A 15,221-nucleotide genomic window follows, 5' to 3' on the forward strand; every position below is an offset into this window, starting at 1 on the left:
CTGGAGAAGTAAGCAGTGTTCATTTAAAAAAAAAAAAAAAAAAAATCGTTGGGATCCATCCCAACAATCAAATACTGCTTCCAATGGGACATTACATGGTCAGATCATGCATTAGTTTCTGCAGATCTTGTCCACTTCATTAAAGATTTAGAGATGAATCTAGTATATCCATGAGGGTATGAATAAAATGTGCCACCTCATTCCCTTAGGGGCAATTCTCTCTATCAATCTGCGACTGAATTGTTGGCACAATGAAAGCAATGCTGCACCTGCTTCTCTATCCACCAACTTCTTTATCAGAACTGACCCGGTAAGGAATCAGCCTGCAATTGAAGACACTTCGGAGTTTAACTTTTCCTTCCCCAAAGCGTTGCAGTATTTTCAAGTCTCTAAACATTTTTTTTTTTTTAATGGGGGATGTTCACTGATCCCACTGTTAATAACCCAGTAATTGTGCACTTCAATAAGATACTGTCCCTCCATGTCTCTGAAAAGGAACATGTTTGTTTGCAAATATTCTGCCAGCTTCTCTTTTCTTTGACTGAAGCCAAAAAGTCTGTTGAAACCAATCGCCTTTCTTAGCCATAATCTGTTCCTCCTGGAAATATATTTTCATGGAGTAAAAAACCCAATTAAAGATTATAAGTTTTTCTTTTAATTTTATTTAGAATCTTTGAATATCAAAGGGCTATTTTAAAAGGAAGAGACATTGAAAATGACTATTTCAATTACTGGAAAAATTGAAATTGTCATTCTTTAGCTGTTTAATGGCATGAACACCTGTGCCCAATGTCTGTCTTGTTTCTAATTATGCTGTATTCACAATTGTGTGATTGAAGGCTTGGTTTCTTTTTGTGAACTTCCATATCCATTTCCTTGTATTAATTCCCTTCTTCATTACTCTGAGTTTAAATCCAAAAATAAAATACCAAAGTAGCATAAGAATCATACCCCAAATGACTGAGTTTTGCTGAACCTTAAACCCCTGCACTGAACCTTAAACCCCTGCACTCTCCCCATGAATACTTGGGACTGCTTCTCTTGCAGTCCAAAGGTAATACCTTTTCCATGCATGGGACGTTAACACTCGCCCTTAAGAGTAGATTACCATCTGATCATTTGAGTTGCATGGTGAGGATTAAACAGAAGACCTGAGGACTCCTCCCTATTACCTCTCTTTTCTCCAATCTCCTCTGTCCCTGGGACTCACCACCCAGTGCTGCCACTGCCTTCCCCTCACCCCCCCCAATCATTTATTTTCTCTACTCTTTAAAATAACTGCTCATTCCTGGTGACTCCCAAGAAGTCCTTTCTAGTTAATCTTCTTGTTACTCCTCAGGTATCAGAGTCCTCGGGTATCGGAGTCCTCTTGTTCAGTTTCACATCTGCCATTGCCAGTACATTCTCTGGAGTGGCGTGGCTTGGCTTGGCTTGTCTTTATCCTCTTTCTCTTGGGTTCCATGTGCAAAAATTTTCTCAGCATTTTATTCTTAATTTCTACCTCTGCAGTATCCTCTTGTACTTGATGTTTTGACTTCTATTCCAAGTATCTCTAGTGTGCTTTTCCTTTTGTAAAGACTTGCTGTATAATATTGTTGGGTTTTTTGGAAGCTGAATGGGTTTAAATGGGAATCCCCATCTGCAGCAGATATCTGCCCTCCTGAATAGTGCTGTAATTTCTCCCAACTCTCCTTTTTTTTTTTTTTTTTTTTTTAAATAAAGTTAAGGTAGCAAGGGTCATGGAAAAAATTGCAGCTTGTGGCTTTAGAGTTCTGAATGCTGTCTAGCTCTCTCTCTCCTTCTGCCCCCCCTCCCCCCCGTGATTAAATCTTTGTTTAATGATATTTCATGATGAAATGTCTGGGTCTGTTATAAGGTGGAGGGGACAAGTGCCTTGTGTGCACTCTCCTCTTTCAGAGACTCCCTTAATACTGATGATCCTTCTCACCGTGTTTTTCTATATCATCCAATTGAAGCTGCATCTTTCTCTTTGCTCCAGTAGTGCCATGTGGTTCTGTACTGCATGCTCTCACTTGCTTCTTTTGGTCTTAAGCCAGTCTCTAGGCACAGTTGACTCTTATTTTCCCAGTTAGTAACTTTCTTCTTTTACTACTGGAATACTGGGCATCATATAATTTCTCATGTCCTTAAACTCTGAAATTAACTCCCATTTGTCAGCTTCAGTGGGTATTTGACTTTCTTCAGCCCCTTGCATTTCTACCTGGCTTGGCTGCCATATGTTCACTTGGAATCTGAAAGTCTTCCCTACGCTGTGAGTCTGAAATGCTTCTTAGGGGGAGGTCTCTTTTTTTTGTTTTTTGTTTTTTTTTCCAAGAGAATCAATCCTCTGCAACCCTGTTCTCTGAAGTGTGCACGGCGGGAGTGTGGTTGGGGAGTTTAGTAGATTTCTGGGGGCTGAAGGAAGCAAATTGCTTTGCTGTCATCCCCTTAGGGCTCAGGCTTAAGGCTATTTTAGTCTGTCCCCATTTTAATGTAGTACAATACTGCATTAGTTTAAATTTGGTTCACATTTTGAAGGCTTTCTTCACACCCAGGAGGGCTAGAAACATACTTGTTTAAAATCAGATTAAATTCTGAAGCACACTTTTTCATAGCAAGAAGTGGACTTTTTAGTTGGTTCTGTAGCTGTTTGAGCACAGGAAATGGCTCCAGGCCTCAACTCATCTGAAGAAAAGCCTAATGGAATAGGGCTTTTCTTAAACTTAAAAGGAGTCCCAAGTTTTATATGGGATGGAGGGCATAGAAAACTCAGTGTTAAACATTTAGCATCCAGAGGTAGAATTTTAACAGTGAGTATTTCATAGCTAGCTTTCAGAATCTGCACCATAAATCTAGTTTGAAGTTGAAAGTAATACTAGTAACATTCAATCTGTAGTTTGTTTTTGGCAAAACATTTGTCATGCTAAGTGGCAAGTGACATGACCTACTCTAATGTTCAATATTTAAATAACACAGGCAGCCTATTCTAATACATCTTTGTTCGTGGCATTGTAATTAGTTACTGCATATTCTTAGTTATTGTCCCTTTACTAATAACTTTGATATACATGGTGGCTTTTTCTGTTTTTTCTGCAGCTGCGCTGTTGTGGGATCCACAACTATTCAGACTGGGAGAACACGAAGTGGTTCAAAGAAACTAAAAATAACAGCGTGCCCCTCAGCTGCTGCAAAGCTACCAACACCAATTGTACTGGCAGTTTGACCCACCCAATGGACCTTTATTCTGAGGTAAGCCAGGCCTGTGAATTCAGTTTACTAGTATGTACAAAGCTGACAGTCATTTAACTTTACCTATTTTGATGGCCCATGCAGAAGTTTAGGGTATATTTTATGTATTGGGGATCTGATCTGGAATCTGAAAAATAACTAACTTTGCTCTTCTCAGTCAGCTTTTCCATCCTAAAAGCCAACCTTCAAATGTCTTAGTTTTTCTTGAGTTTAAAGCCATTAGCACTATAATTTTCTGTCCATTCACTTGCTGCCTTTGACATTTATTTCAGTTTATTAGTGGATATATAAGCAAAGCTTCTATGCAGAGTTATGACCAGGCTGAATACTTCCTAAATGGCACTGCTTGTTTGTTTCAGGGGTGTGAGGCTCTAGTTGTAAAGAAGCTACAAGAAATCATGATGTATGTTATCTGGGCAGCTCTGGCATTTGCTGCCATTCAGGTGAGATTTCAAAAGATTTACTCTTTAGCTGATAACCTTTCATATAAAAATGAAACTCTGGACTGTAATCCCATGTTACCATGCAAATGTACCAGTCTTCAACAATCGTGGGTTTTTTGTTTTTGTTTTTTTTTTTATTTTGACTGAGTTCCATTGACCCAGTGTCAAATAACCAAATATTTTAAATTGATTACTCGTGGTTATTTCTGAATTGTTCAGCACCTTCACTTTTGCTGGAATGTGTCTTCATTTGATATAGGATCTCCAATATAAATGACCAGATGCATCTGAATACACCTGACGTTCATGCTGAGCAAATATTTTTCATGGATACATTTAATGATAGTTAACCTTTAAATAGTTACAAGTTCTTCAATTTACAACTCCCTTAAAACAAATAGGGGCAGTTCATACTAATGCAGCAATCCGGAAATAAATCAACAATTAAATCATGGTATCTCTGAACCACCTAAAAATATAGCCAGATTTTTTTGATAGCTAACTCTTACGGTGGCCCTTTGGAAAGGGGGCATTGCACTGTGCTCTTAAGGTCTGATTCAAATGCTGGGCCTTCAGGGGAAGTGAAGTCCTGAGTTGAGGACCCTCTAATAAGAATGTTCTGAATGCAAATGCTCTGTACACATATGCTCAAGCATCACAGCTGATGTTTAACTGAAGTTCAGTTAGTGCATTGATTGTCGTAGTGAACATCTTTGTAATGCTGCACGTATGTAGTGTATTCTATTCTTCTTTGTGATAAGTTGTATTCCTTATCACAAAGGAATACCTCCAGGTGCATTGTGGCCAACTTACAGATGCTCTGAATACCATAACTTTGAACCTTGTAAAATTAAAACATGTTAACTAAGTTCCCCGGATAGATATTGAGATGCATATTAAAATATTTAATTATCTAAGTAACTGGACTTTGAACAAGTGTTCTGACACCTACTCTTAAATGTGCCCATGTATCTGGAATTCTGCTTCTCTGTTCATTAGTTTAACCAGTTAATACCTCTAAAAAACTCAAAGCATTAATCAGGTGTTTTCTGATGTGGCAGTGGGCATTGCAGTCCCCAGTAAAAACTATACTGTGCATGCTGAATACTAAGGTTTTGGGGATTTTTTTTTTTAAAGCTAGCTAACTAATCCCCAGCCTTTTGCAGCAGAAAACTTTAACTAGTGTAACACTTTCTGCCTTCAGAAAAGTCAAAACAGCTGAATAAAGTTATTAAACTTTCATAATTTAGCTTTTGGATTGAAATTTGTCTAAAGGTGAATTTTTGCCAGTGTTCGGCACCTGAAAATGTATCCAGTAATGGAACTCCATCTTGGTGCTAAGATAAACTTGTAAAACAGATAAATCTGTGTATAAATGCTATGATTTGATATGGCTTCATTGTCTTGAGCTAGTTTATTTCAGATTTGTGAAAAGCTCACTTTTTGCTTTTGGATATCTGATTATTCCAGTCCTTTTTGGAGGAAGGTTTGGATCTCCTGTTAAAGTAATGCATTTTGCCTTGGTGTTTGAAAAATATGCTCAGTCTAGTACCCATCTTGCACTATGCAGTATTATGAAATTCCTGTGGAGAGGTTTTTTCCTTGTGTAAACTTTAGTGTATTTGAAGTCGTATTACATTTAAAAGTGCTTCTGAGTTGCTTCCTAGAATTAACCATCTAGCTCAAGAAAGATACTTTGGCAGTCTGGGAACCTAATGCCAGTTAAAAACTGGCATCCTTCTGCCATCAGAATTAATTAATAGTAAATATTAAAACCTACTTTAACTAAATCAGCATTAGAGCAGAAGCAGTGTGTAATAGGGATGAGCTGTTGGTGCTTAGAGATAATTCAGTGTTTAGGACTAGTTCTGATTACTCTGGAAAAATGCTCTTGAATATTCAGCTATTGAGATGGAAATTGTAACAAGCTGTGCTGGCTGTCTATAAAGCAAGGTAGGTGCCTCGAATAGGATCAGAAATGGAAGTTTCAGTTGAAAGTGTCTTCCAAACAGTTGAAAGCATGTTTTTCTGTATATTAACATTCAGAAATCTGCATAGAGCAAAATTGTTTGGCTTGTTAAACTCTTACAATGCCAAACAGCAGCCAGGTGATTGTTTAAACTCTTTAGTTTATACTTTTCAAGAGTTACTGCAATATGAACTTACTGAGAAGAGAACATTCAACTGAAGAACCCTATACACTGTAGAAGGTGTTAAATCAACTTGTGTTTAGCTTGGGTCACATCCTTTGGGGGGGGAAGAACAACAGAAATAGGCCCCAGAGATGGGCAGCCAAAATAATTAGAAGCAAAGAATGACAGAGTGCAAATAGGATTGTTCTGTTTACGCTCAAATCTACATTTCAGAGAATTTCTCCTAAAATTGTAATGCTGCTTGTTCAAGCCTATTGCTGTTTTAGTATCCTTTGTACTTCCTTCCTAAATGGAAGTCAGTCCCTTTGTTAATCTTCACATGGTTTACTACAAATTGCTGCTTCTCCTTGAGAGCTTTCAGCATCTTAACTGTCCCTTCTATGCTCTATCAAAATCTTCAGTATACCCTATTTACTCAAGTATGTCACATCACTTGTTCTCTGCAGCCTTTTGTGCAGTGTCTTAGTAGCCTCGTTTCAGTTCTGTTAGATTTTTGATGTTTCTTAGTGGTTTTGATTAGTTGCCAGGCACTGAGTTCAATGTTTAGCAACCAGAGTTGCCTTTTCTTGTCTGGGCTTAAGGTAGAATTCCTCCTCTTCCTTCCTTTCTCTCCCCCCCCCCCCCCCCCAAGAAACATGTAGGGGAAAAGTTTGTTATGAAGCTGTGTCCTAATTGTCAAAAAGAGCTATACTTGTTTTGGAGTCTGATGTAGTGAAGAGAGGTCATCCTCCCCTGCCCCCCAAAAATGGCTTACAGCACTGTTAAAAATCCTAGCTCCTCTGCATGGGGCTATAACCCATGCCACTCTGTTTCACTCTGTGTGCCTGTCAGTGTCCCACTGGCTTGCCAGTTGCAAGCAAGCATGCTCATTGTGCAGTCTCTGCATTTTGGGTGGCACTTGATTTGTGATGCCACATGGCAGTATTCTAGCTATCAGCAGGGAGAGTCCAAATTATGTCTGCAGAAAAGGCTATGTAAACGCTTTGCCAAAAAAATAAGGAAACATCAAAAGGGGTTTTCTGCCCTTGCCAAGATATTGACGCAAGTTGTTTGTAATGTTTTCATGTAGAACTGGAGCAAACCATCTAACACCCATTAAGAAAATAGATTATAAGATCTTAAACATATAGCTCTGGTGTTCGGTAAACAGTTTGTTAGACACCTGACATTTCTGCTTAGCCCTGACTGCAATAGGAACTATTGAGCTTATTAAATGTTACATTATCTAACTGGTTTTTTGTATAGTTAACAAGGTTTCAGTATTAAATAAGACACTGGTAAAATCTAACTTTTTATATAGTCATACTCTACTTTCCTTTAAGCCTAGTCCTAACTGACTTGACTTTATTAAGTAAACCTCCAGTAGACCACTGTAAAGCTATAACGTAGTGTGGCCATGATTCTGTATAATACATGGAATTTCAGTATTTACTTTGTGCGTATGGCACAGCAAGACTGTATAAATTAATTTAAATATGGACAAGAATGCAACCTTTAACAAATGGACTTTGACCTAGTAAATGTGAATTAGAGCGACAGTGATCTTCTCCATTCAGTAAAATTTCTGATCAAGGCTTTAAGAATGCACACAGCCCCCTTATGACCTCCATTCTTTTGTGTTTGTAATACAGTAAGAATAATGCTTCTGGCAGCTCTGCTTACAGCAATTCTGTATTGTCGCTGTAACCTAAAAGTTTAACTTGTTTCCCCAGCTTAGCAAACTCAGTTTTGAATATTTTGTTTTAAAACGAAAAGACAGAGGCAATGAAAGGTTACTTCTTCCTAGGAGCTGTTACTTTCCTGCTATTGAGCTAATGCAGAACATTTTAATAGCAGAAACTCTAGACCCACCAGAGTTTAGTGGAGCTGTCACACATCAACTTCTCTTTAAAGTGATAGCACAAGTTTTCTTTGACATCCTTCACAAATTCTGCACAAGAAGTCCTTCTGAATCACCATTGGGTATAATCTTTTAGTTTTATAATATCTCTAAAAGTGTCTAACTCTAGAGACTTTTTTCTTTTTTTTTTTTCTTTTTTAATAAACAAGACACTTCTAGCTTAGATGTCGGAATAAGGAACTGGAAATGAAGGGGCAAGAAAACTCTGCTTGTGCTGCCAGAATCTATACTGTCTAACTTGTGTTAAACTTCAGTTGAAGGAATGCCATCAAGTTTTCATATAACTTTTTTTTTTTTAATAAGATGGATCAAATTTTGGGTCTAATTTTATTGAAGTTCTAAATGTATTTTAAAAAATCATTAGAGAATTTTATCATTGACTGACTGTCCCTCCTCACAATATGCATTAGTCGGTGTTTGTTCTGCAAACAATTGCTAAGAGAGAAAACTAAATTAATGCAATACTTGAACTAAAGTTTGAGACTTTGGTATTGTCTTTTTTTCGTACTAAGTTATGTGGCTCTTTAGAGTCATTGCTGAGTGACCGAGTAATAGACTTCTTAGTCTATACATGTCTGGATTGATGGTTTGGGGTTTTGTTTTTTTGTGTGGTGTTTTTTTTTTTTTTTGTTGTTGTTGTTTTGGCTTGCTTGAATGGTGAATTGAACAGTTTTCTCTTTATCAGTTTTAATTCTTAACATGTGGCTTTTAGTGAACTGGCTGGAAACTATTTCTGATAAACATGAATAAAATAGCATAAAAGGATGAGGCAGAAATGTTACTTAAGTGATCATATAACAGGGACAATCTTAAGCTAAAAATGTGTTTAAAAAAAATCACTCTTCCATTGGTTTCAAGATTTTTAGAACCTTTTTCTTTTAAACTTAGCAAAGTTTGTCAGTCTTCAATAAAACAAGTTTGTGCTATTGCACAGTTACTATTTCTGAGAGGTTGGAGCAAAAACTGTTGTTGGTTCTATAACTAACATAAAAGATGCTTTTTCTTTAAAATCTTTATCATTTGCTTGGATTCTCTCCTATCTGAAGGGTTCCAATAAAGCCACCACTTTGTTAATCCATTAGGGTGGTGGTATAAATTTCTGAGGCAGAATCCAGGATCGGAATTAATAGATTTAGGGTCACTTTTCTTCAAAGTCCATTTGAAGTGGTGGTCAGACTTTCAGTCACCAGATGGATCCTTTTGTCTGTGAGTATTCAAAGGTCTCAGCAATGTTGAAAGTGTGGGCCCGTCTCCTGTAAACTGAAAGCAAGCTGAAAGGGGCAAATTCATCTAAATGCATTGGTTCTGTACATACACTGCTGATTAGCTGGGAGGCAGTTTTTCTTAATAGCTTATTTTATAAGCTTTGTTCAGTTGACCAGTAGTGTTGTCAAAGGTGGGAGCTTTCTCTTAAAGTATTCCTGAGCAAGTTCTACTTCCTAACACTTGCTTGACATATTTATTAAAAACCTGGGTTTATTTCTTAACTGCAGAGTGACCCAGCTGATCTAGTGTACTGTCAGCTAACTTTGTGCATGTAAACTACAAAATAGCTGACATTGAGAAATAGATACTGTGTAGTTAAAATTACAATGGGCAAGCTAAGAAAGCAGATCTGATCATTGAGGATAAGTATAAAGTTCCATAAGATGCTTTGATGCAGGGAGGTGTGAAGTTACAGCTTTAAAAAATAAGCAGATATTAACTTGTGTTGAAAAGATTTATTAGTCCAAGATGTAAGTACTAACTGCAGTGAAGTAGAGATCAATATTTTGATGAATGTTAAGATTTTTAACACTCACCAAGGTTCTCTTGATAAATAGATCATACCAATACTTTCAAGGTCTTTATTTTAACCAAAACACCAAACATGAAAACTTTTTTTCTTCTGGCCAAAAATTTCAGCAGTTCGTTTTCCTTTGGAGACTGATGTTCTAACAGCTGATGCACTTGGAAGTCTATCAAACTGTTTTATGAAATAATTGGCTGCATCCCATTAAATGCATATAGAATCAGTCGCATTGTTCTAGACCTGACTTGACCCAACAAAACATAATTTGACTGCCTTCACCCGGTCAAAAGCTACAATTAGGTTTTTTTATATGTAATGGTTATAAACATTATGGAATTCCTTCACTAACCATATTTCAAACACAAATGTAGTGTAAGTGGGTTGGCTTTTAATGGTGTCAGTCAGAAATATTTATGGTGATTGAAGACTAATTCATGGACACTTTTTTTGAATGAATTTTGAACTGAACAGTGATAACTAAATTTAATACTGACTTAGAACACAAACTTTGGCACTGATTTAAGCTAACATCACTTAATGTTACTGAGTTATAATGTACAAGTGTACATTCCTGGACACAAACACGACATTTAGTACATAACTTAATAGTTTCAAATAACTGTCCAGTCGTTACCCAACAGTGTGTTTCCTTGTCAGTAAATGCAAATCTGAGAGGTTTTCATTGCATAGGGAAATTCACTCCTGTGGCAACATACAGCAGCACAAATCAAGAAGATTCTGAATGTATTGGTCTGCCTGCAGGCCTATTTTCTGTTTAAAGTCAAAGAAGCAAGGCCAGATTTCAGCATAACTTGATTGAGTTGTAATGTTCCGTTCACTTTTAGTCCAAGATTTATGAAGGAACCTACTGAATTTCTATAAATGTCACTCTGCTGGCAGATATCAAGTTATGTAAGAGGGCTGCTGTCTGTGTGGCCTCTTTGGGAAGTACTTGCATCTTTTTAGACTTCTTCCTTCAGCTTTATGAACGAATCTAAATAACTTAACTGGCAACCTTTTTATAAGGCCTCATAAAAGGTAAAGCCAGACACTGTGGACTTGGTTGCAAAGCAGTTCCAGCCTTCTCATTGATGTCTTCCTCAAGCATTTAACTTTTTTGTAAAGTACTTTGTTACTTACCCAGCCATGAATACATTAATCTCAGATTAACATCTCATGTACATTTATATGTTAGTTAGCTGAACCCCCAGGTTTCTGGCAAGCTGCCAGAGTGGCCCTTAGAGCAGCTGTGCACCAACCTTTGCAGCACTAACTTGATTTTTAAAAGGTGAAGACTGCGACATTGGAGACACTTTGCCCAAATTTGGGCACATTAGCAAAGAAGAGGATTCCAGCTTTAAAAAAAAAAAAAGTCAAATTGTGTTAACTTAAAGTACAGTCTGACTTTGTACATTCTGGATTATAGAATTTACACCTCGGTCATCAAATAGTATGGTTCTAATTTCCCCTTTGAAATGTTAACTTCTGGCACTTAGATATCGATCTTCTGTGGCAATTGAATGTTAAACCACCTCACCTTGGTTTCAGTCTTTTTCTTATCCACGAATATAAAGTTTCCATCCTTTTTTTAAATTAGTCTTGATTTACATCTGTTTGCATAATAGAGGCAGAATACAACAAGTGATTTGATCAAGGAATAGTCTAATGAAAGATGCTCCTATAAGGTGACTTTTTTTTTGGGGGGGGGTTAGGATCATCTTAGAGCTTAATTTTATGTAGTAGATACAGTAGCTGGTAAAGCTTTTCAAAAGTCATCTTATTTTGCCTTTCTTCACACTTCAGGCTTGATATACAGCCACTTGAAACATACTGGCAACTAGCCAGTGATTAATGTCCAGAAACCAATCTCTTGCAAGTATCTGCTGTGTACTCAGTTTTGTTTTTCTTCTTTCCATAGCTGCTGGGCATGCTGTGTGCCTGTGTAGTGTTGTGTAGGAGGAGCCGGGATCCTGCTTATGAGCTGCTTATCACTGGAGGAACCTACGCATAGAAGATGATGCAAACCTAAGCTTGAATCTCTTATTTACTTGGAAGGTGAATGGGCCTGGTCTACTGCAGTAGTTTTCCTGCCTATGTAGACTTAGCTAAAACACACCCTGCATAGATGAGGACAGCTGTAATGTACACTGGTGATGGGCAAAGCATCTTGGCTTTCCACATACTTACCTGTGACTCACTATTGTAGCCAGCTATTCATGTATCTAAATAAGTTTTAGTATACTGGCAAACTTTCTAACTTCAGAACCATTTGCAGACCAAGATTTAATTTGGTTGACATGAAAGTTAAAGGAAGTGTGCCTAATTTGGTAGATTACCTCTAAGCATTAACTGGCTGATTCTTGCATATATATGGAATCCTTTAAATCTTCACTATGTGGAACTTTTTTGGCCAAAGTTGTACAAAGGAAGTCTGCTGTATTTAATTTGTGATGGTAAATATTAGTTCTTACCTCTCACCAGTGTCAGTTTTATTAAAAACATAGGTAAAGTCCAGTACACTTTAAAGATAAATTGTATGAAATGACTACTAACAGAAATAATTTTAGAATCACAAGCGTGCATCTTTGATCTTCTCAAATTCAGAGATCCAATCTTTCAAACTTCAGAGTTTTAAAATAAAGCTGGCTTTTCAGGAGCAAAATGTATGCACTACTGTTCTATAATGAATTTTCATTTTTTCTATGAAGAGCTGTTTTGTGTTGAGTGAACTGTTATATTGTAGATCTTAAGTTTGGTTTGGAAATTTAGCCATGTAGGATATCAAAATAGTATGTGAAAGTGATCTCAACTGTAAATAATAAACCTGATTAAAATCTCTGTATATCCTCCCTCAAAACATACCTGCTTGTATTGCATTTTTTAAGATTTCAGCACATCCAACCCTCTATTGCTACAGCTCTCTAATATGAAAGCGTCTATTTTATCGACAGATCTCTATTTTCTGATGTCTGATGCACTATTCTCTGGATAAATGATAAGCCACTTATAGATTGTGAATGCTTGAACATGTTTCACCAAAGAGCTAGTACTTTAAACAGGGTGGTAACAAAATTATCATTCTCTTTGGAGAGAGGATTTTAAAAGCATTCCTCAAAAGGAAATTATAATCAGATACGGGTAATGCATCTAAGTTGTATTTTCAAAACTGATTTAGGTACTTAAGAGCCTAGTTCCAAAGTCAGTTTTTAAAGTGCAACTTAAGCATTTTTGAACATTTTACCCCTGTTCTATTCCGAGCACTTACTTCCCCCATTCACCTTATTGCTCCAAGTCTTGCTTTCCCATCACCCACTAGGTGGTGCTGCAGAGGTTCTGTAACTGGCAGTGGTCTAGACACATCTGTAGTATCAATCATTTGGAGGAAGGCGGAACAGACTAAATAGCATAAGGGAGCAGACCTAGCAAGAAGATGTCAGACTGAAGAAATTAGGAGAACTGGTGTGGGGAGTCAAAATGGAAGGGGAATTCAAACAGCAGTTTTAAAGATTTTGGAGAAGATACCCAAGGGCTTCTGGAGACAAGGAGAAAACTGATATTAAATTCTTTTCTCTTTTCTAAACAAATTCATATGCTCCTAAGCAAAATTACAGGATCAGAAAAACAGACTTTTTCTGTTATGTGGGTGGAAAAGATGTGCAGCTGCTGTGAAGTGTCTGACTTTTAGGAGGCTGCTGAGATTGTTTTAGGTTCTTACTGCACCCATCACTGAAGTATCTGAGTGAGATTTACCTTTTCTTTTTCACTTCTCTCTTCCCCGCCCTCCCCCCATGCTTGGGGTCTGATCCTGACTACATGGCTGTGCCTTTCCCATTGTTCCTTCTAGTACTGGTGAAGTTCCATTCTGCAGTGGGAAAATTTAGTGTGGGCCTACATACTAAGTAATTGTCTAGTTCCCTATTTCTGTTAAAAAGCTAGCAGTGTGTTTTTGACTTTTTCCATCTCCACTGGAGTCTTGCAACAGCCCTGCTAGCCCAGTAAGTCAGTGTTGGAGTATATTGACTGCACGTGTCTACAAAGGAAGATCTGGCTCTTCCACACTAGAACTGTGAGTAGGTGCCCTTTTGATGCCTCAGCTTTGACTCTGCCGTTGTCCCTCTTTCCTCCCCATTCCAGCTCCCAGCTTTTGGATGCAGCTGATTTCAGCCATAGCATAAATCTGTGTTCTTATGGGCTCTGGGCTGGGTGCCTGTCCCTGCCCCATTATTGACAATTCTCTCTCTGAGTTGCATATCCCATGTCAGGCTTGTCTTCCCTCCCCATTTGTCTTTGCCTGTTTACACTTCTAAGGTAAAGGTGAGAATGCTGCCCTTGTTACCATTTTAAGCATGGCATCGTTGTTTATACAAATGCAAAATGGAATTACTTTGGGGAAATTTTATGGTCTGTGTTATGCAGGAAGTCAGACTAGATTATCACGAAGGGTCCCTTCTGGTCTGGGAACCTATGAAAGACCATCTCAATTTCAGCATATTAAAATAAGAAGCTTAATCCTTCCTGTCACAATATCCCCTTGTATTCATGTATTCCTAGTGAGTGACACCCTGCAGAAACTGTCTACCTTTTACTTCATAGCTGTGGATATTTGCAGTGGTGATGTAGCCATGTTGGTCCCCGGACATTAGAGACAAGGTGGATGGGGTAATCTTCCTTTTATTGGACCCACTTCTTGTTCGTGAAAAGTTTTTTGAGGTACACAGAGCTCTTCTTTAGAAGAAGTGGGTCCAATAAAGAGTATCATCTTGCCTATGTCTGGTTACTCAGTCTTCCTTGCGTATTGATGATTCTTTCCCTTCAGGCAGCTTGTTTTACCTTTTGCTTAATTGTTTAATCAGAGTAGTGTGTCTACATAACACTTGTATATTCCATTACCATTTTTATATCAAGTGGCTCCTCTTGGACAGTGTTCAGTCCATCAAAGATATTTATCTGATAACTGGATTACAATAAGCCCTAATATTCTTTGTATAAAAACAAGGACCCGTAATTCACTTCCAATACAACTGTCCTAGTGATAGCAACAGTGGAACGTAGTACAGGCTGTGTTCAGGCATGTTTTATCACTCTATTGTCTAAGTGATCATGGTCAGATGACCCAATAAGTACAGACAGCTGCCTGGAGCCCTCTTCACACAACCATTCCTACTGTTGATACCACTACTGGAACTAAACCTATGATAGCAACAGTGGGAATTTTTTTAAATTTTTTTTTTTTGCTGGGGTGGAGAATTTTTTTTAAGTGTATTTGCCCCTAGATAGTACAGTGTCCCAGATTAAACTGGATAGTGGTGTGGTATGTTTGAATTCACCCTGACTACACAACTGGAAAGGTTTCAGAGTAGCAGCCATGTTCATCTATATCCACAAAAAGAACAAGAGTACTTGTGGCACCTTAAACTAACAAATTTATTTGAGCATAAGCTTTCTTGGGCTACAGCCCACTTCATCAGATGTGTAGAATGGAACGTATAGTAAGAAGATACAGATATACACAGAGAACATGAAAAGGTGGAAGTTGCCACACCAATTCTGAGTGACCAGAAAGCCTGAAGTGTTCTCCTGTCCTGAAAGATAATCCCTCACTCACAAATCTTGGAAGATGGACCAGTCCTCACTTACAGACAGCCCCCCCAACCTGAAGCAAATACTCACCAGCAACCACACAA

General features: G+C 37.8%; 1 protein-coding gene across 1 annotated transcript in view; it reads left to right on the top strand.

Annotated features, from left to right (window-relative positions):
- The window catches only part of TSPAN3 (tetraspanin 3), a 38,701-nt gene extending 26,305 nt beyond the window's left edge, over nt 1-12,396 (top strand). The window contains exons 5-7 of the mRNA XM_038419125.2: nt 3,097-3,249; nt 3,609-3,692; nt 11,456-12,396. Of these exons, the coding sequence (XP_038275053.1) occupies nt 3,097-3,249; nt 3,609-3,692; nt 11,456-11,548 (330 nt within the window). The 3' untranslated portion in view covers nt 11,549-12,396. The remainder of the gene's footprint in view (nt 1-3,096; nt 3,250-3,608; nt 3,693-11,455) is intronic.
- The last annotated feature ends 2,825 nt before the right edge of the window (nt 12,397-15,221 follow it).

Source organism: Dermochelys coriacea, chromosome 10 (genome assembly GCF_009764565.3).
Source record: "Dermochelys coriacea isolate rDerCor1 chromosome 10, rDerCor1.pri.v4, whole genome shotgun sequence".
NCBI classification, from domain to species: domain Eukaryota; kingdom Metazoa; phylum Chordata; order Testudines; family Dermochelyidae; genus Dermochelys; species Dermochelys coriacea.